At 46.6% G+C, this 21518-nt stretch overlaps 1 protein-coding gene across 2 annotated transcripts in view; it reads left to right on the top strand.

The window, feature by feature from the left end:
- Nucleotides 1-21518, top strand: part of WDR59 (WD repeat domain 59) — a 50293-nt gene that overhangs the window by 7168 nt on the left and 21607 nt on the right. For both annotated transcript variants that reach the window (XM_086469032.1, XM_086469031.1), the window contains exons 4-16: nt 2267-2352; nt 3187-3267; nt 5215-5252; nt 7228-7316; nt 7763-7879; nt 8822-8899; nt 9916-10072; nt 11793-11872; nt 14062-14194; nt 17352-17476; nt 18358-18522; nt 19352-19447; nt 20868-21024. In XM_086469032.1, the coding sequence (XP_086325158.1) occupies nt 2267-2352; nt 3187-3267; nt 5215-5252; nt 7228-7316; nt 7763-7879; nt 8822-8899; nt 9916-10072; nt 11793-11872; nt 14062-14194; nt 17352-17476; nt 18358-18522; nt 19352-19447; nt 20868-21024 (1402 nt within the window). The remainder of the gene's footprint in view (nt 1-2266; nt 2353-3186; nt 3268-5214; nt 5253-7227; nt 7317-7762; nt 7880-8821; nt 8900-9915; nt 10073-11792; nt 11873-14061; nt 14195-17351; nt 17477-18357; nt 18523-19351; nt 19448-20867; nt 21025-21518) is intronic.

The raw sequence follows: 21518 nt of genomic DNA, 5'->3' as shown, positions 1-21518 counted from the left end.
CCCTGAGTGGACACAGGAAACTGCCTTGTTCCAGACTGAAACTAGGTGTAGCTGCCATAAAACCTTGCTGCTCCTGTTTATAAATGAAGATGCTAAGATGATCTGGTCGTTTAGACATAGTTGCTGACACACATCAGATGAGGAATCGGCAAGATGAGATCAGGCAGCTTTTCCAGTTTGGGACAGAAACATCTCTTTTCCAGCCATCTCCCAGTTGGCTGGTATTTTGGTGCTGAGCATTACAGCCTCATCCTAGGACTAGAATTTAGCCTGTCTTTTCTAGAAGTGGAAAGCAGATTTACAGTGTATGCTCAGGTCTGGGTGTCCCAGGTCTGGTCTGCAGGCAGTGTGGATGTGTTTGAGGGCCACACCTAAGGGGGCAAAGATGGACTGAGAAGGCTAAATCAGCTTGGATTCAGCACTGTAAAGATGTGACTTGCTATTTCTGGACTCAAGCTGGCTGTCAATCCCCCCATCAGTCCACTGTTGAGGTCGTCGTATGTTCAGGTATGCCAGCCCTGAGGGTCCTATCCCTCTGTGTCCCTGTGGATGGAAAGGGAGTGTAAAAGGCTACCACCCTGTTTGCCATGCTGTTAATTCGAAGTGGTGTGGGCAGAGGGAAAGTCTGTCCTTGTGTTTGGATAAGGGCTTCTTATTTTTTTAGCTTCTTTCCAAAAGAGCTGAAACACATCCTCCTGCTGTGCTTGGCTGTGTCTGCCCTCTGGCTCAAGCACATTTCTAAGGACTCCTAAGCTGTTGTTTCAGAAATGCTATTGTTTTTCATCCTAGATCCTCATTACTTCTTTTGTGTGGTCACAAATGCTTGAACAAGAGGCTGATGAAATTGTTGGAAGTGTATACTTGTCAGGAGAAGCATGTTTTTTAGAAAACACTCCTGATGGGAGGAGCTGTCATTCCCCCACACATGGTGCTGTGGGCAACACTTTCTGTGTGAGATGCCCCACTGAGAGTCTGAGTGATTACTTCTGGTGATCCTTATCTTGTAGCATCAACTCTGGAGTCCTGGACAATCCCCGTTGGGTAATTTGACCCTACCCCCTTAAATCCTTCTGTCAATGAGAAACACACAAGGAGTTTTCCTTGCCCCAAGCTGTTGTGCAGCCCTGCCGTGAGCTATTAGAGAAATGCCATATATTATTGCTGAGCTGGGAGGAGACCTTCCATTTCAGGGAAGGCTGGGTTGTTTTATCCATCTGCAGGTTCAAATTCATATGAAGAAGTTTTGGGGTAAAAAAAAAAAAAAAAACCACAACAAAACAAAACAGAAACACTACCACAGAAACCTGTCATAAAAAAAGTGAAATATGTCTTTTCTATGTTATCTTCTCCCTCATCTGCCTGTAAGTTTGAAAACAAGACACTAATGAAGATTAAAAATTTTGAAGTCATGTTATTTCTGTTCTTGCAAAATCAATGCGAATTTCCAGTCATGGCCCAAGACCCACTGTGCTTGGTGCTATATATGCACCCAAAAAGGCAATTCCTACCCCAGGAAGATTAGAGTCGGCCTGGGCTATGATTGAGGCACAGCATGAACTTAAAGCACAATCACTAGTTTCAAGTAACTTTGTGTGTGGCTGTGTTTGGGGGAGGATTTATTCCTGGAATGAGTGAAGAAGCCCTAAATAATGTTGTCATTGATTCATCTGGTTTGCTCCTTGGTTTACAATTAGTGATAAGCACTTAAGGCTTTTTTTTTCCTGGGTTGGCAAGGATGGAAGTACCCTTGAGGAGATGACCTTGAGGCCATTAGACTGTATTGTTCGTGATTGGCAATGGCCTTGATTATCCCAGAAGAGAATAGAGGGAGAGTTGAGGAGAACCAGTGGTGATCCATCATCCCCCCTCACTGAAGACTCAGTTGTGAATCTGAACAGACTGGCAGGGTATTCCTGCAGAGAGAATCTGGCTGCCTGTTGCCTGCAGTTACAGCATGTTGTTAGGAAACAAAAGCTCTGAGAACATCATTTCATGGAAACATTTTGCAGTATGACTTTTTTTTTTCCTTCCCATTCTTGTTTATCTCCAATTTTAAGTGGGTGTAATTAAAGTGTAAGCTTTCCAGAGCCCTCACAGCCTGTGGGTTCATCTTTGCTCTTCTGCTTTGGGCAAAGACTTTGCTAATCACAGTGTGACTCATTGGTAAATGAGGTTGTTCAAAGTGAAGGGAACCTGGTCCTAACACACAGATTGCTGTCTTATGTCATTTGCCTGAGACTGTCTCCTTTCTTCCATTTAATTTCAGAGCAATCAGAGAGTTGACCTGTATAAGTGGAAGGATGGTAATGGGGAAGTTTGCACATCGTTGCAAGGACACACACGTGTGATCAGGTGAGGAACAAGTGATGCTGTGGACTGCTGGGTGGTCCTGGCCCCGCTCAGGGTCTGTCCTGAGCCTCTTTTTACTCACTTTTCTGGACTGTACTGCCTTCCCGTTTGGAGACAACATCACGTGTGAAGCAGCTCACCCGCTCATGGCTCCCCCCAGTATTATCAACTAAGCCTTTGATGGCTTGAGTGTCATTGCCGTAGGCTGCTGTCCTTGTAATGAGCAGCAACCGTCAGCTGGGAAACAGGTAGCAGCATGTTTATTGGATTGAATCCCAGCTGTGTTTCTGTGTGATAGCAGCTTCATTAAAGAGGTAACCCCAAAGATCAAGCTCACAGTGCGTTATGGTGGTGCAGGGGAGATTTCTGCCTCTGGTTCTAGGGGTTGTATTCCAGCGCTGGGCTGGAAATTCAGGTGAAGGACTGGTTTTACTCCAGCTCCTGACTGTGGAATGTAACTGCAGCCCTTGAAATGGCTAACTGGAGGCTGTTCGTTCCCAACAGGACGGCATCCCAGAGTGAAGGGTTGATGCCAAGAGTGTGGGGTAACTGGGAACTCACTGAGACAGTGTCCCTTTTAGTGTGGAGGAAAGAGCACACACACAATAGCTGTAAAGTTCAGGGCTAGGAGGATGCATCACTGGAATTTACTTAGAAGCCTTTCATTGCTTCTCGGAATTTACTTAGAGAAATGATTAAGATCTTGGTTTTTACTTAAAAAGTTTCAGTAGATGTCATGGAGTGGCCATGAATTTGTTGGAGAAATGTACTGGGGGCTTGTGAGAAGATGCAAACAGTGTATGCTTTTCTCAGCTGACCTACCTTCTGCATTTGCAGCGACTTGGACTGGGCGGTGTTTGAGCCAGACCTGCTGGTCACCAGTTCTGTGGACACATACATTTACATCTGGGACATCAAGTAAGAATCAGTGTGTTTATGCGCTGTGGGGAAATCATTGGACTCCTTCCCATAATTAGCAGCTTGCAGGGCAAAGCATGCCTTGATGGGTGCTGCTCTTCAGCTCTGCTTGCAGGGGCTTCGTCTGCTTCCCATAATCTCAAAGATGGCTTCTCTTCCTCTATTTTCAAGCCAGTTCAGAATCAATGAGGGATGGTAGAGTGGGATGGTTAAGCCACAGTTGTGCTCCCGATCGGAAAAAATACTGATTGGCTTCACTCAGTACTCATTTCACATCTTTTCTTGGGAGCTTTTCCTGGAACCCAAGGGTGATCCTCAACCTGTTAGGTTTTGTAGCTCAGCGAATGAGCACCATTTCATGATCCTGCAGCCATTTTCCACTAAATTCAGTGATTGTTGCTGGCTCTCCCTCCTCAGTGGGAAGACTAGCAGTGGTATTTGGGAACCTTTTCCTGTTCGGGCCTTCCCTTAATTCCTGGTGCTTTTTATTGTGAGTAATTTTAGGGTAACAGATCTTTACAAAAGCACCGATGTTATTAAGGCCCTATATCTTACACCTGAGAAGCAAGGAGCTGGCACTGGGACTGCGGGGTTCTCTTGCTGGCTGTACAACAACTCTTTATGACCCCCGGCAAGTCACTTTGTTCCTCTCTGCCTCCCTTGCTCAGTTATAATAGGAGGATAATTACATAACCCCACTGCACCAGGCTACCCTGAGGCTTGTTTAGCTCCTATGAAGCACTTAGATCCTTGGTTAAATGGTGCTTGAGAATGGCAATATATTATTAATGTGTAATTAAAAGAGAGAGAGACAATAACTGCTTGTTGTGTTTTCCTGTGATGCTATCTTAATGGCAAGCGAAAAATAGAGTTCTCTGTTATCAGAAGCCCTGCTTTAACTCTATTCTGCCCTTCCATCATTTTGTGTCTGTGTGTATCACTTGTCCAGAAATGCTTGCTTAGGCAGTCTGAGTAGCCTCTGCATCCCACTTGTGCTAGTAAGGTCTCTGAGCTTGCTGGGGCAGTGCAGTCCCGGGGCTGCTGGCCTCCAGCAAATGAACATCCTGCTGAAGCAGCTGTCTCTAATGACACCCTAGGGAGGTAGCCCTGCAGTAAGGGCAGCTGGAAATTCCCCACTTAATTTTTCATACAAAATAACTTTTTGATTAGGTAGAAATTCTTAGAGGGACAGGTGCAGTCCATTCCAGAAAATGTTCTGCTTTGCAGCAAACACAAAAAGCTGAAGATGATATTCCTTATTTTCACTGGCATTTTTCATGAAAGGGCAGGTGAATTCCTGAGGAGCGAGGTCAAGAAGCGAATTATCGCCTTGATCCGTGTCCTGGCTGCTAGGAGTTGTCATGGTGCCGCACTGCCTTCTACCACTGCAGAATTTGATCTGTAGAGTCTGCACACAGCTGGGCTTATTTCCTACTAATTTTGTTGTTATATGCTAGACATGAAGTCTTTCCTCTGAAGTCAGTGCTCCATCTGCCTTGAATTGGGGTCTGCAAAGGCTTGACAAACACATCAGTGGCTTTTGTCGAGTTTTTGCACAGCTCTGTTTGTTCCTTTTAATCCTCCTGGGAAAGGCCGTTTTGTTGTTTCCTGCAGCAACGCTTTGTGAGCCCAGTTTCCTTGCCTGCCCAGTTGCAACATGTCATGCTTTGCACATGTTTCTCTTCCCTCCAGTCCCCTCCAAACCCATCCGTCCTGTGTCCAAAACTTGCTGCTGTATGTGGTAGGAAGACAGGATGACTGTTGTCCTCCAGCTGGTCACCTCTTTCTTTATTCTGTTTAATGTAGTGTATTTTGGTAAGCAGAAGGCACATTAGCTCCCAAAAGGCAGCAATAAAATTAGTCCCGGAACAGGAAGGAGTCACTTGAGGGGGGCTGGACCTGCTGGGCTATGCCGTGGGTGCTCATGTTAGCCATGCTGTGTTTCAGAGACACCAGGAAGCCTACAGTCTCCCTCTCTGCAGTTGGTAAGTATGGCGCGTGTGTGATGTAGGCTCGTTTAAGGCCTACATTTAGTGTCATAAGCCCCTGCTGTTATTCCTCCCTCCCTTCATGCTCTGACGGTAAGTGTGGCAGAGTGCAGAAGTGCCACCATGTGTGATTGTCCCATGTAGGAGCAGCCTGAGAGGCTCCAGTTCACAGCTTCTTTTAGAGGAACAGAATTCAGAGGGGGGTGTGGAGCTCTCAGAGATTCCCAGGCATGGAGGGCAGTGTCAGTGCTTAGACTGGCTGTCCTGAAACTGGTGGATGATCACATGGCATTTGTCCCTTCTAGACATAGCTTCTTCCCTGCTTAACTACCCTGCTGCACTGTTTGTCCTGTGGTACCTGTCTGCAATTTCTCCCATATCCTTTTGTGTTTGATTGAATCAGCTGAGAAACTAAATGGCACCCCAGGCAGGGGTGTTGAAGGTTGCCAACTGCCAGCCTGGCGCCTTACTTACTGAGGGGCCAGGTACATTGACTGGCTGTATCTGCTTCCCTGGGGCACCTTCAGCGTGCAGGAAGCTGCAGTGGTGACACGAAGGTGCTCTCTTTGGGCTGAGCTTGCTCTGGAAAGGCACTTGTCATGGCTGTTGGCAGTGCGACTGTCCAGCCGCCTGTAGTACCACCTGCTGGCAGGTGCTGCATGTCAGTCCTCACCAGTTGCCTGTTGGAACTGGGCAAAGTATGGATGACGAGCAAAACGTCCTTTTCCTGAGTTACTGTCCTCGGTATTACAGCCGTCCTCATAACATGTGTCTCTTGTGCTCTGCTGCCTAGATCTCCTTAGGCTACACATCTGCAGTGGCTCCCCCTTCCCTTCCAGCCAGCAAACCTCTCTATTGTAGCGATGCAAACCCCTTACTGAATCAGAGAGAAACAGTATGCGGTTCTGGTGGCTAGGATGAAGTTTCGCAGGTCAGCTGAGCCAGCCCAGCAACTAGCTCCTCAGAGTTTCCTTTCTCCCATGCCCAATTCTGTTTAGTGTTGTTCCAGACATTTGTGTAACCTTCAGTGAGTAAATCAGCTCAATTAACTGGCAGCCTCTTTGCGGCTTTTTTTCCCCTGGACTAAGTTTTTGCCAGGTTGTCAGGATGAATCTGCTCACGGTGCAGCAGGAGGTGGGTAGTGGAAGTGGGGAATAGCAGCAGGCTGAGATCCGGTTAGCTTTCTCATGGACCTTGCCTTTCTGATGAGCTTAAAAAGTTTTGAAAATACTGGCAGAATAAGGATGAACAGAACATGTGTTTCACTTATAGCATCTGAACAATCTACATCAACTGAAGCTGTATTCTGCTGCCTATTAGAAATAACCAACCAACTTCTGATTTTAGGCACTTGACTGATATCATATAATCACATCTGGACCATTATCCGCTTTCTTTACAATGCCATTGATGTCTTTGACTTGTGTTGTATTTTCATAGTTGTGCCTTCTGGTCCACCCAGTGAGTCTACTTCCAGCTGGCCGGACACGAAGCTCGCCTGCACTCCAGCCTTCTCCTACACCTGTATTTTAATAATAGATCAGTAACACTGGTTCCCTGTATAGCATCAGATAGGGTGTTGGGAGACGAATGAATCAATCCTTGAGCACCTGGAAGCAGCTTGAATAAAAACAGAAGGGATTTGGGAGGGGGTGATGAACCTGTGGTTCTTGTCTGGAGGAAGTTGCTCCATCTGAACTAATGGACGCAAGTATTTTAATTGGATACAACCCATGGCTAGAAATTACAATGAAGATCTCCAAGCGTGTAGCTGGAACTTGCTTTGAGGTCTTCATGACACAAACACTATGCTGAGGAATCAGGGGTTAATCATTTTCCTGCCATCCTTCATGCTGGCTTCTGGGATATCTTTCTTCTAAACTAAGAAAAGCAGCTCTAAACCCAGGTCCAGGGTCTATTGTGCCATTTACTTCTTAATTGCTTGTTTTGACTTGCTCTGTTTGCGCTGCAGCTGGAGCTTCCCAGGTGAAATGGAACAAGAAAAACACCAACTGTTTAGCAACAAGCCACGATGGGGATGTCCGGATATGGGACAAAAGGGTAAGCTGAGGGTTTTTAGAGCAGTCTGTGCATATTCCCTCCTACCCGATACAGGCATCTCTCTGGTTACAGATAAATACTGAGAAAAATGCACTACTTTATTTCAAATGTCTCTTGTGCCTTGATTTAAACTAGAGAGAATTTGGAATCCATGAGCCTGAAGAGAGCATGTAGACAGCCTCCTCCCCAGAAACTGTGCCCATTAACATTTTGCTTTTGATCTCATAGTACTTAACTGAGTATAAAGTATGGTTCAGGGCTGCACTTGGTGACTGGAATTTGCCACACCTTCACAGGACCTTTTCTTCAACTACTTTTGCTGAGCTATTTGCCTTTCCCCAGCAGGAGGGTGTTCTACCTCTCTTGCTCTTGTCTCTCTTTATGCCAGCGAACTAGACTAAATTTCAAGAGGCCTGTGCTGAGAAGGAACATGTCTTTCCTTGCAGAAACCCAGCACTGCAGTAGAGTACTTGGCAGCTCATCTCTCTAAAATCCATGGTCTGGACTGGCATCCTGACAATGAGTATACGCTGGCCACTTCCAGCCAGGACAACTCTGTCCGGGTAAGTGTTGCTTCTGGGACTCCTGCTTGGGAGATGTCAGGATGATGGAGCAGATCCCCTTCTACTGCTGAAGTCTTGGGGGGTGCTTGGTGTTGATAAGATCTGCATCCTTATTTTTTGCTTTCTGGCAGCCTGTGTTTGTTGAGCCAGGGGTGTGCTCACAGGACAGGCAGAGAAGGCATTGCAGGATGGGCGCGTGTATGTTTGCCACATATCTGTGGTGCTTTGGGCAGTACTGAAGCTGAAAACAACAGCCTCCGCCTGTTGCTTGCTAGAACGGAGCTGGTCACACATGCCAGAAGAGCCTTCTCCCCAAAATGCAGTGCTGTCAGTCTCAGGCTGATTACAGCAACTTGAGGGGAGACATACTCCAGCCCCTGGGGTTCCCAAACTCATGTCAAATCGGGTTATCCATAAGAGACTGCCTGCAGGCATTGCTGTGCAGGGCCTCTTACCAGGGGGGAAGTTGTATGTCAGCCAAATGGAGTTCATTCACATTTAGCTAAGCTCTGAGGCAAATGCAATCGATGTGTATTCTAGCAAAGCAAAAGGTTAGATTCTTCATTACAGAATTATCAGTAACAGCAGGGTGGGCCTGCCTCCAGTCTGGACTGGCACATTGGCTGAGAGCCTGCAGGGTACCTTGTAGCTCTGAAAGCCCAAGCAGGCTGCCTGTCTCCCTGCTCTAATTACTCAAGCTATGATCACTGTGAATATGACCCCAAGTCACTCATTGTCTAAGGGATGCTGCCAGATGCTGATAGCTTGATATTTGTCCTTTGGGGCCATCTCTGCTGTTAATGAATGGGATTACTAATGATCCTGTGGGTACCCTGGCATGTTTTTCGCTCTGTTATATCTGCAAGCCACATGGAAAACTGCAGCCTGAAAGTATAGCCAGCTGACTCCTGCCTTTGCTTGTCTCTTTGGGTTTTTTTGAAGTTCTGGGATTACCGTCAGCCTCGGAAATACCTCAATATTCTTCCCTGCCAGGTTCCTGTCTGGAAGGCAAGATACACGGTGAGTGAGAAACTCCCAACAGCCCCACTTGTGCTGTGAGAAATGCATAAAGAAGCAATGCTGAAGGGCTTCTCACCAGTTCTACTGCTGGACATTATTAAGTTGATTTTAAAAATCCCTGTTGGTGCTTAAAAGGCCTAGAAAAGCAACATCCACAATGAGGCCCACTCAGGAGAAGGGATGACTTAGCAGCATGAGATCCTAGTCTTGGCCATCATCCTCCTGGGGGATGAACACCCAGGTGCAGGTCGTTGGCTGTGGGAGCAGGATGCTCAGAAAGTGGCTGCTGCTCTCACTGTCCTGTTTTTCCACTCAGCTCCAATATTGGTACCTGTTGCACACAGCAGTGCGACAGTCTTCTTCCCTCTCAGAGTGCCTCCTTTACTCCCAAGGTTTCCAAGTGTGCCACAGTGGGCTCTTACAGCGTATCGAATCCAAGAACTGTTGCCTTTTATGGAGCTAGCAGCCAGCCATGTGAAGCTAAGACTCTTAACATCAGTCATATCCGTTCTCCTCCCCAGACATCTGAATGTGCCCCAAAGCCAGTGCTGTGCCTTGAACCTTTGATCCCCTTACCCTGTCCCCATGGTGGAGGATGTAGGACTGGGGTCCCGTGTTCCTCTGAGTGTCACCACCCTGAGCAGCTGCTGGGGCTCAGTCCCCAGGTAGCAGTTCTTGCAGCTTTAGGCAAATTGCAGTAGAGATCCCATGGGAAAAGTCAAGGGTGAAATCCCTCCAGCCTCACAGCTGAGAAGTGATGAAGCAGCAGAAAGAAATTGTTAATCTTCAGTGAGCTGTATTGAATATCTCAAAGTGTATGACATCTTTTCCCTTGTAAGACACTGGGTTTGCACAGCAATTGCCTTGGAACCCCCAGTTTTAGGCCTGGTTCTGTTTTGTGATGAGCTCCTTTAAAACCCACACGTTCTTGGTAGGAAAAGGAAAAAATTAGAGCATAACAGCAGCATGGGAGCATAACTCCCCAAGGCTAACTGGAAGGGTGTTTCTCTCTCAAGCCTTTCAGCAATGGGCTGGTGACAGTGATGGTCCCCCAACTCCGCCGGGAGAACAGTCTCCTTCTCTGGAATGTCTTTGACTTGAACACGCCTGTCCACACTTTTATGGGACATGATGATGTGGTGCTAGAGTTTCAGTGGAGGAAGCAGAAAGAAGGTGAGTTCGGGGCAGGATGTGCTCTCTCCCCTGTGCTATGGCCATCACTAACCAGAGATGGAGAGGCCTGGCTCCTGGCTGCAACGCTTAGGCTATTGCCATTTGACTCTTGCCTTTCCTTGGAGTAGCTCCTACCCGCTTTCCTGCTCCCCCTCAAACTACAGGTGTTTTGTACTTGGTTTATGGCAGTGCCCATAGAAGCATTGCCCTGTTGTTTCCATGCTAACAAAACAAATCCACTGAATGCTGAGTGGGTCAGTGGTGGCTCTGATTGCTTCCATGCTCCTGTGAGTCTGTTTTTAAATGGATCTTTCAGAATAAATTGTACAAACTATTCAATGAGTGCAAGAGTGGAGGCACCCTCCCCCTCTCAGGGCTGCAGACTAACCAGTTAACCCCTCACATCGCTGCCTGGATCAGCAGCCTCCAGCACGTCTCGGACCACAGACCTGGCGAACCCACCCTATCTGTGTGCTGGCAAAGGCAGGGGAGGAAGAGTGTGGGATATAGAGGCTGCTGTTGGAGTTCAGTCCTGACTAAATTTTCCAGTGTAGGCAGCTAAATATAGGAGATACCATATTAGAGGTTGGATAACCACACAGAGCACAGCTTTTTTTCCAGTACCTCAGCTGCCATCGACAGAACATGCCCATCTGGCTTTGGTGTCACTTGTGGTATGGCTTTACAGTGCCGTGTAAGAGTTCTGGTCCAACCCTCTGCCACCAGCTGCTGGGGTAATTCAGTTAAGTCACCTTCTTCTCTGTACCTTGTTTTTCCTCTTTCAAAGAGGGGAGCAACATAGAACTGTGTTAGGATCTGGAGGTGCAGTCTAAGACAGCATGTGACTGAATGTTCAAGCAGGCTTGAACCACAGTTGTGTTGTCTTAGCTGAGTTAGATACATATCTGAGGCTGGAAGTCCAGCTCGTCTGAAGCAATGTAAATCAATCATACAAGCATCCAAGTCTGCTTCAGTCTGGAGACAATCAAGATAGTGCAAATCTCCTTCCACAGAGTGCTGTGCTGTATTTAGACAGCCCCTGTGCCTCAGCAGAGGAGTGTAGGAAGCAGCTGTGCAACAGCAAATTCTCAAGCGTAGCAGCTGTTTGACAAGGGAAACTTAAACTCTAGCACAAGGCCTAAACATGGGCATAAATAAGTCTGTGTACCGTTATCTGTTGATAGATAGTATGTGGCTAGATGTATTTCATTACAACCTGAACTTGTCTTGGCATCATCCGAGTCTTTCAGAAGGAAAAAGGGGAAGGGCAGAACCAGCTTCTTTTAGCTTAGAAATATCTTAAAACATCTGCATCTTGAAGCAGATATGATGAACTAAAAGATATTTTGACTTCACAGTTATCGTAAAAATAAATCTGTTTCTCAACTATATTATTTCTTCTATTTAAGTAAGTATTGTGGTAGATCTTGTTTGTTCCTGGTTGGAAAACTTGCATCACATTCTGATGTTATATTGACTTTGTGCTTTTTGCCTCTAAATCACACCCCATTTAGAGCTGTTGTAACTGTGGTGCGGGGAGACATAAAGGCTGATGCACCTTGGTCCATTCAAAGCAGAAAAGGACTCGCTCTGCCTTTCTGTTTAGTGCCTTATCCCTTGGGTCTCCCTGCTGGCTTGCTTGAATCTGTTTACAGTAAATGCAGGGCTGAGGTAGTCTCTGTTTTCAACGGGGTCTATAAGTTGTTTCTGTCCTTTTTAGGTTCTAAAGACTACCAGCTGGTTACGTGGTCCCGTGATCAGACTCTGCGGATGTGGCGGATTGACTCTCAGCTGCAGAGGGTACGTAAACACTCTTGCTCTGGAACGTAGACAGTTTTCTTACAGGCTGGATTCACCTCCCTTTCCTTGCACTCCCAGTCACTCCTCTGATATCCTGGAGCTGCAGACACAGCAGCCAGCTGCTGCTTTGCTTTCCTCTTCAGCTCCAGCCCAGAAACATCACCAGGGAGAGCTGTGATGAGGCCTCTCTGTATCCGTGCCTCGAAAGCTTCTGTGGAAGTGCGAGGACGCTTTGTTGTATAACAGTAAGCATAGAAGTTGTTTGGGAAAGGTGGAGATCAGTTACTGCTTGCATTGCCTCTGAAGATGCCACCTCTATGGCTGCAAGACTTTTCTTGGCACTTTAGGTATCAGGTAAATGTAGGGACTGTGCCCTCTGCTGCCTCCGCTTCTCTTTGTTGCCTTTTAGCCTGGTGCAGGCAGTGTGACTCCTGTTGCTCTGCTGTTTGGCAGCAGTTACAGATTGCTCATGCAATTGCTAGAACAGCTCTGCTGGGTCAGATCAGAGGTTCCTATGGCCACGATGGCCCATATTGCCCTGTCTCATCTTCAGCTGTGGATGTCTTGGAAGGGGATAAGAACGAGGCAAGTATGGAGTGATGTTTCTCTCAAATGCCCTGGCAGTCTCCTGCGGTTTGCAGCTTAGAGGCTCGTTGAGTCTGGCATCTTTGTATTTGACAGAGCTTGATGACTTTCACTTCCATAAACTTGTTCTGTCCTTTCTTGGACCTGTGTAAACTTTTGCCATCTTAAACATCCTATCAACAAGGAATTTCATGGCTTTTCTGCATGTTGTGTGGAAAAACACCTCCATTCACTTGTTTATTTTGTAACCTGCTAGTTTCATTGCATTGAAGAGGAAATGAGCAGCCATCTTGTCTGTTACTGATGATTCTGTAGACCTCCATCGTATCCCTCCTCAGCTGCCTCTTTTTTCAAGTCAAAAAGTCTTGATTTACTTCATTCTTTGTATGAGAACTTTGATTGTCCTTTTGCTTTTCATGACCCTTTTTCAGTTCTATGATATACTTTTTGGGATGGGGATCTGAACTTTGTTGTTTCCAAAGAATTCTCAGTACTCAGTTTGTTTTTTTTTTTTAAATTGACAGGCGTAATTCCATGAAAACATCAGCTTAGTTTGGCCCTACATCTTGGTCCCTCAGTCAGCTTGAATTTGCCGCTTTTTCCCCCATGTGCATTGCTTTATATTTATCTGAACTGAAGTTCATCTTTCGTTTTGATACAGTTACTCCTGTAAGGTCCTTCTGTGATTGTTTGCAGTCAGTCACTCTTGTTACTGCCCTGAAAGACTTGGTCAGCAAACCTGGTCATGTTGCTATTCACCTCCTATTCCAGGTTTTTAATGAATATGTTGAGAAGCATGTGTCCCAGCACAGATCCTGCAGGAGTCCTGCAGGTCTGTAATAAACTTCCTCTGTGAAAAATGACCCTTTACTCCTACCTGATATATTTGTGAATATTTGATTTTTTTCCTGTCTTTAAATCAATTGTTCATCCATGTCAGAGCCTGTACTCTTCCTCTGCTGGCTCCCACTCTTTTGTCCCTGTCTTTGTCTGGATCAAACTATAACATGATGGCATGTTGCTGGTGACCAATGCTGTAATTTGCTATATTGCACCCTTATCCTTTCTCCTCCCTATGTTTCTTCTCTTCACCTTCCCTGTTTTCTTGTGCTGAACTTAAAATGCAAGTTTTCATGGTTGCTTTTTGATACAGGACCTAGAATACTAGGGACCCTAGTATGTGCCTGGGTCTCTAGATCCTAGTGGAGTGTAAATATCAAAACCAGAAAGTGTGCTACTATTATATCTGATCTAAAACGTTAAACCAGTTTTGACAGATTAATTCAAGGAATTGAAGTCATATCAGCTTTAGTTTTGATTAAAGCAAAACCTCTGTTGCTTAGACTGGCCCTGTCAATTAAGCGGCTTTGTAAGTGAGCAGGAGATGTGGCCAGGCTGTCTGAGGTGACAGAGCTGAGGATGCTGGAGAGTGGAGATCACCTGTCTTTGTCACAGAAACAATGCCCAGGTCTTAGTCATGACTGTTGCGTGGACAGACCTACCTTGGCAAATCCAGCTCCCTGGAGAAACGAGCTGTTTAGTGGTGGCTCTTTCCACAGCTTGGTTTTTGTTGTGCAGCATGTGGGTGTGTTTGTTCTTTTCAGCTGTGTGCTAATGATATCCTGGATGGAGTCGAGGACCTCATCGATGGGATTTCTCATCTGCCAGAGCCAGACAAGACCCTTCATCCCCAGGACTCGGAGCCCCAGCATAATTCTGGGCATGGGGATGAGGAAGGTGAGACAAGCGATGGGGCATGGGGATGAGGAAGGTGAGACAAGCGATGGGTCATGGAACTTCAAACACCAGCTGTCTTTGTGTTGGGAAGAAGATGCTGCATCTTGGCATAAGAAAATAAAATCGCAAACAAAGCACAAACTGGTGCTATTTCAGAGGTTAATGGATTCCCCATCTGGGAGGAGGGAAAACACTAGGGGTTTCTCAGGATGGTCCTCCCAAGTTTTTTCTCCTCTAACACAGCAATTCTAGCTGTAAAACGAAGCTCTTCCTCGCCACTAATATCATTTAATTGCATTCTCTTTGGGTCATAGTTGTGGCTTGCTGCCAAAAATAAGGCAATTGGAAAGTAAGTTCTCGCTCTTGAGAAGGTAGGTTAGTTTAAGCTGAGAGATAAGCCCACAGAACAGAGGAGTGTATGGGTGAAGTGCTCTGACACAAGCTGCTTATATCACACCTGGTACCTAAACACTTCTGCTGGGGTCACTGTGTGAACTGATCTAACATGGAGATGTTTGATGGTGTCTTCTCCCATCCACCAGAAGCAGTATGGAGAGAGCTTGTGAATTTTTGTTCATGTATCAATGAAAGGTGGCTGAAGGCTGGCAGAGCAGAGGGGGAGGGATAGTATCTCCAACTCCTGAGTACCAGATGGGTGGGTGAGAATGGGTCAGAGGCTTTAACAGAAAGCATTTGCTTTAACAGAAAGCATTTATTTGGCTTTATGGAAGAGAAGGCATACAAGGAGGGAATGTGAAGGAGTGTTTGTGTGGTTAAGGCTCTGGACAGGTTAAACATTCAGGATGTCAGTGTTTGAAGAGTGTAAGTAACAGAATAGAAGAGATTGCAGCAGCTGAGACCCGTGGTGATGCTGTGCGTGTGAAAAAGCTATCTAAAGAGATTTCTGTAGCGAATGCTGAGGAAACAGAATTGGGTGCTTCCATGCCTTTGTGTCAGCTTGGGTTTAAATTCACAGTTCCTTTTTGTATTGTAGTGGGGCTCCCCATGTGAGAAGTTTACAGAACAGCAATTTGATTCTCCCTTTGACTTGCCAACAAACTGAAGAGAAGGAGAGGAGGTGGTCTAGTAACTGTCCTCTGAATAAAGGAGCCAATTGTGTGGTCCCTTAGGGAAGGCAGCTCTTCCTAACTGGAAGTTTCATGCTCAGCAAATCCCAGTGAAGTTCCTCTCTGCCACCAGTACCTATGTGGCAGCAAAACAAGTTTCTAAAAGTCATCAGCACCTCTGTCTACGTAAGGGTTTTATAGTATGGTAGAAAAAGCCCTGGCTACCTGTGCTCACCAGGAGCAGTACTATGTGGGGAAGCACAGCTTCTCTTGCTCCAGCTAGGAGCATTGTGTTCTAATTCTGGCTGCCTGACCTCTCTTTTTCCATGGTGAGAGTTAACTCTTTCACCGTCCCTGATGAGGACACATTCATAGGTCCTTTGTGGTTTCTGTGTGGGTCTGGTCTGGCTTTGGTTCGGACTGGTAGGGTTTCCCTTGTGGCTAAAGGGAATGAAAATGGCTTTTCTGTAGCAGGGCAGATTTTGCTACAAATACCATTACTGCAGGATCAATGCACAAGCGAGTCCCTAGGTAGGAATTTCAGTTCTTTCTAGCCTAAAAGCTGTTGTGGACTGTTGATGTTTCGCCCTAGAGGTGTCTGCGTTTCAGCTGCAAAGTCTCCATGTTATATTAGTAAAGCACTTTGGGAGATCTTTGAAGAGAGCAGCGGTCTGCAGATAAATCAGAAAGCCACTAGCTGTGTCTTTAGTGTACAGCTCTCTGCGCTGGCTGCTGCCTATAAAGGATCTTAGGAATCTAGATATATATGTGGGCTTTGGGGCAGTAGAAACTAATTGGAAGGGAACGGGAGGAGAAGACAAAAGGAGAGTACTGCCCATATTGGGAACCTCGGAGATAGCTTTTTAGTAAGCTGTGTGATGTCTTGAACTAGAAATAATTATCTTCCCTGAGAGCACTGATCTTTAATCCCCTTTTCAGCTCCCTTTTGTGAAGTACTGTCTCAGCACTATAATAAAATCGCACAGGAATGAGTAGCTAGGCATCCTACCTATCCAAATTCAGCAACCCACTGGGCAGCAGTAAAACCAGATATACTTGTCCCACAGCAAAGTCAGTAACTTTTAGGCGAACACCTGTAAAATGACACCTTTTTGCATTTCTTGTCATTCATGTTTTTTGCTAGGAATAGCCTGTGCAATATGCTATTGCAAGCGTGATGATGACAGCCGAGTTATCGGGACTTCCCTTGTGTCCTTGGAACCATCATCAAAAGATACATTTAGTCTTCTTAGGAAGTGATGCCACAGCGAAACCCCCTTCAGGAGGAGCTGCCCCTGCCTTAATGTGGGTTCATATGAAGAGTCAAGGCAAGAGCCAGGCGCGACCACAGGCAGAGACCAATTCTTCTGAAACTCAGTCAAGTTTGCTTTCTTAAGCGTTAATTCCTTGTGTCCTGCAGTGCTTGCCTGGCTGTTTAAATGTATTCTGGCCTTCGGGGGTTATTGTCCTCCTGAAAACTGTTGGTGGTGGAACTGGAAAGCTAGACCCAGCATTCAGATGAGCCTTTAAAGACTGTTAAAGCAGTAGAGTGCTTTGCAACATTAAATGCAAATGGATGCTACAAATGAGTTAAGCCTCTGCCTGCGTGAGAAATACTCCCTTCTCTCTCCCAAAGCCGCCTTATGCTTTGGAAGTGTTCCCTGAAAGCCAGGAGTGGTGGGATGTGAGTCCCAAAGACCAGAGCTTCTTCTGGAGACTGCTTTGGCAGCAGCTTTTTCCCGCTGAGCTGAGAAGCTCCAGTTCAGCTGTTTGTGACTGGCAGCACTGTGTAGGGAGAAGAAGGGGTCTCAAATGAGTAGAGACAGACCATATAGGGCTGTTCAGAGTACAGGTAGCTTCTGTAGCCTTCCTGGGAAACCTATGTGCAGACAGGTTTCGTTTTTTGAAGAGCAAGGCTCAGAAGCCTGCCTCTAAACAACAGCTCACAGGTCTTTGCCAGGTAAAACTCATACCTCCATGTGTCAGAAAAACAGAGGAGGGCATGCTGTTTTGGCTGCCTCCTGGCATCACGTGCCAAAAGTCTGTCCATTATAGCTTGTCTCATCCTGTTCTCCCATCTTTCCTGACAGCCTTAAAAGAAGATTTCCTGAATGACCCCCTGGTGGGAAAGAAAGCGGACCAACTGGGACTGCCTCAAACACTGCAGCAGGAGTTTTCACTCATCAATGTGCAGATCCGAAATGTCAATGTGGAGGTAAAGAGTTTCATTTTTCTGGCTTGTTAGGGAGGGGATGTGGGCAGGCTGGCTCATCAAAGCTTTTTCAGGCAAACCTTCTTTGCTGCAGTGACTGCTGTCTTTAAACAAGGTTTATTTTGAGCTATAGGGATCCACTTGGCCAGGGGTAGTAGGAAAGAGGATAATCCCAGACACTGGGACCGAGGGAAGTATTTCAGCACAGTAAGTACACTGGTGCTGGTCCCGAGAAGGCTGGACAGTGTTTGCCTCTCTGCTTAGACTGCAGAGTGGCAAGTGACTTGTTCCACTACATGCAACTGATCTCATTTCAACTGTTTCTGAACCCAGTCTGCTGAGCCCTCCCTATCCTGCACTTTGTCCCTCAGGTTTGGCATCTCCCTTGCACACCAAACCCTCCCTTGTGCCAGGAAGCCGGCTGGAGGCACAGCACTGTACTGGGATTGGAGGCTTGAGGCAGCTGCCTGTCTCCTTTCCCCACCCCTGTGGTTTCACAGCTCATGGTGTGATCCTGGTGCGGTTTTCTGAGTGGTATATGATCTTAGGTGGTGCCTGTTACTGCTGCACTGGGCCTGGAGCTCTCCATGGCCAGGTGAAGTGGGCTGGGGTGCAGTGGCTGTTGAGAGTAGAGCCTGATTCCTGGTGCAGCCTGGGCTGGCTGTGGTCTCCAGATGCTGGACTGGCAGTCTGCTGGTGCAAGCCGAGTCTGTCACTATCTGCCTGGGATGTTTTGCTGTCGCTGTGTTCACTGCCCGTGAGAACAGCACGACTTTGTGTTATGGGCATGCAGCAGAATCAGCCCCTCAGCAGGAATTTAAGCCACTATAAGTTCAAAGGTCCTTGGAGATCTAACTACAGAGCAATTGCTTTTCCTCACACAGATGGATGCGGTGAGTCGTAGCTGTACAGTGTCAGTGCACTGTGGCAACCACAGAGTCAGGATGCTGGTGATGTTCCCTGTCCAGTATCCCAATAATGCTGCGCCGTCCTTCCAGTTCATCAACCCGACCTCGATCACTGCCTCCATGAAGGCAAAGCTGCTGAAGGTGTGTAAGGAGTGTGCACTGTCTTTATAAATACACAAATGCTGGACACTTCATATCTAGATTACTGGCACAATAAAACAGCTGACCTTGCTGGAGACATACCACGGATCCATGTTTGAACTGATACGTTGTGGAGCTCCTAGGGCGAGGTTTTTCTTGGCCTTGCAGCCCAGTATTTGCCTTTCTCCACTGGTGCTTTTTAAATGTCTTCTTCACTGCTACTGTATTCCTGTGTGATGTGTATTGCCTGAGGATCCCTAACATCCTTCTCCTCGCACAGTTGCTCCCAACCCTGTAATAGACAAAATGACCAGCTAAGCATCTAGCTGCAGAAAGATAGTCTTTTTGAGCTGGGAAGGTGCTTCCTGCTCTCCTCCACAGACTGTTATAAAAATGAGGGGACCTTTTGCACTGGCCCCGCTAATTCCAGGCCACCTGTTTGATCATCTGATGTAGGAAGTCCTATTGCTGATTAAATCCCTTCCCCAACAGCAAGTTGACGGATCAGTTTGGGTTCCTTCCTGAAAAAAAAACTGATCCAGTTTGCCACAAACTGGTATGGAATGGATGGTCTATAGTAGTATAGAAGCCCAAATCCTGGTTCAGAGTGTGCTTGAATCTAGGTGATCCCTCAGTGCTCTGATCAAAGCTCACAGCTGTTCCTCAAAGCAGACAGCACACCAATGGGTCAGTGTGGCTCCAGTGGATGTTAGGGGATGTCTTTGGCCTCTCTGGATCCTGGCATCTTATATGCTCTGCAGACAAAAAATAGGGTGTGGGGAAGTGTGGATGTAACCATGATTCGAGCTGTATTTTGTATGCATTTCAGATATTGAAAGACACTTCTCTGCAGAAAGTGAAGCGGAACCAGAGCTGCCTGGAGCCCTGCCTTCGTCAGCTGGTCTCCTGGCTGGAGTCTGTTGTGGTATGGAGAGCTGCGTGGACTTTCTGCCCTAGTTTGTTGTCTTCTCCTACATCGCACACTTCTGACTCTGCAGTGAGAGTCCGGCCTCATTAGATGTGTAAATAGACCCTTGTGGCTGGCAGTTACATTTGTGTAAGCACTTCTGGTTAATGTTGAAGAAGAGCGAGAGGATGATTAGATGTGTTTGGTTTCTGAAAATCAGGCCCTGAAGGTTTGCTGCTTTCAGCAACTCTGCATGCTCACTGAGATTCAGGTTAGCAGGAGTGACTGGGCTTTGGAGCATCTCAGTGGTGCATGGTAGCTTCCCAACTCTGAGTATATCTCACTGAGTGCCAGGGCATGGTTATCATCTGTGAGATAACCCCGGCCTCGGGGAGCTGATGGATTCGTTCCTGTCTGAGAGGCAGTGGCAGATGTCTTTACTTCCTCAATTCTAGTCAAATATCCTGCTAGTCCTATTCTAGGGTCTTTGTTTTCTTCCCTTAAAATAAAAGTGGTGAAAGGCTGGGGTTTTTTTATGAAGCCTTTTGCTGAGGTTTTCTAGGGATGATACTGCACATAAATCCAAGTCACACTGCCATTAGCAGAGAGATCTGTGATACCTACTCAGCATCCTAGTATCAGGTATTAGGTCTGTGTGTGGATGAAGTGTACCAGGGTGGGTGTTTCTTAGCATTCAGGAAAAGATTGGAGAGTCTCCTTGGGTTTCTTTTCCAAGAGGCTTTGTTTATTCGTCACAAATAAAGGGCTTTTTTTTTTTTTCATGGAAAGGCTTAATTCTGTTTGGTTTCAGCAGTATGTTGTAAGAGTGGGAACTTTCTCCGTTGTATGGAAATCTGATGACTCAAGCCAGGTGCTGCTGCCTTTGAAGAATTCCTTTAAACCCAAGCTACAGTACTCTATCCAAATAAATGCAGATTTCTTCAAAAATTCCTGTGGATAGGCCTGAGGTCCCCCAGTATTTCACACCACCTGCCTTCCTCACTTCAAGACTCCCAACCTGCCTTTGACTCCCGCCCTAGTTGTGTGGTATTCCTATTTAAGGAGACTTTGGCTCACTTGCATCCTTGAGGTATTGGGTTTAACTCAGCTCCCTGTGTTGAGTTATATGCAGAGTCTGAAGGTCAGATTTTCTGTACAGTTTCCCACTGTTTCACCCCAAGTTAAGCTCTGTATTTCAACATGGCTTGGTGGGAGAGAAATCTCTGGACAAGCAGCCAGAGAAGCCCTTTCGTCAAAGGTAAATGTGCTTGCAGATGCCTTTGCAGCCAAAGCAGTAACCACACTCTGTGCTTGATCTGCTCTGACTCAAAGGACCAGCACCTTCCATGAGGCTGCTTGGCGCTGCAATGCCCAGTGCTCCAGCTTAGATTCCTTCCTGTGGCAGCAGGAGTGTGACCTTGGGTAACTTCTGTTTCAGAACCAAGAGGACAGCACATCCAGCAATCCCTACGCTTTGTCGAACTCCGTAACACCCCCCTTGCCCACGTTTGCCCGGGTCTCCAATGCCTATGGCTCCTACCAGGACTCTAACATCCCATTTCCGCGGACCTCTGGAGCCAGGTTCTGTGGTGCAGGTTAGCCCTATCACTGATATGTTACAACAGCTACCTGTGAAATAGTCCTTTTAATGCCTTGGGGAACGCTTGCCTCTGAACAAGACGAGGCTGTGGTCACTGCCATGCAATGAGTAAGAAATGGTATTACAGTAGCGATGTTGTGATAAATTTATAGTGAGACTAGTTAGCAACTGTTTGCAGTTGGTGTTGCATGCAGGATTTTAGGATTTGGAAATCCGTGGCTAGTTGAAAAGATGGACTTTGGCTTATGGCATGCCAGAAGCATTCTGAGACTTCTCTTACAGAAGACTGGGAATAGCTGTTTTCCTTGCCTAGTTCTCTCCTAGCATTACCAAATTGCTGGACATGGTCTGGCACTCAGTCTTCACAAAACTCCTGTGATTTGGGGTTGAACTTATCCCTTGCTGAAACCATATTCTTGTTACTAACCACTCTTTTCTCATTCTGCACCCTTTCTGTTGTCCAAAGTAGCTTTCCCAAGGTCATTGGGA

Source organism: Leptosomus discolor, chromosome 8, assembly GCF_034619465.1.
Source record: "Leptosomus discolor isolate bLepDis1 chromosome 8, bLepDis1.hap2, whole genome shotgun sequence".
NCBI lineage: Eukaryota > Metazoa > Chordata > Aves > Leptosomiformes > Leptosomidae > Leptosomus > Leptosomus discolor.
Note: the sequence above shows the minus strand (reverse complement) of the source record. Positions and strands in the feature narration are given on the sequence as shown.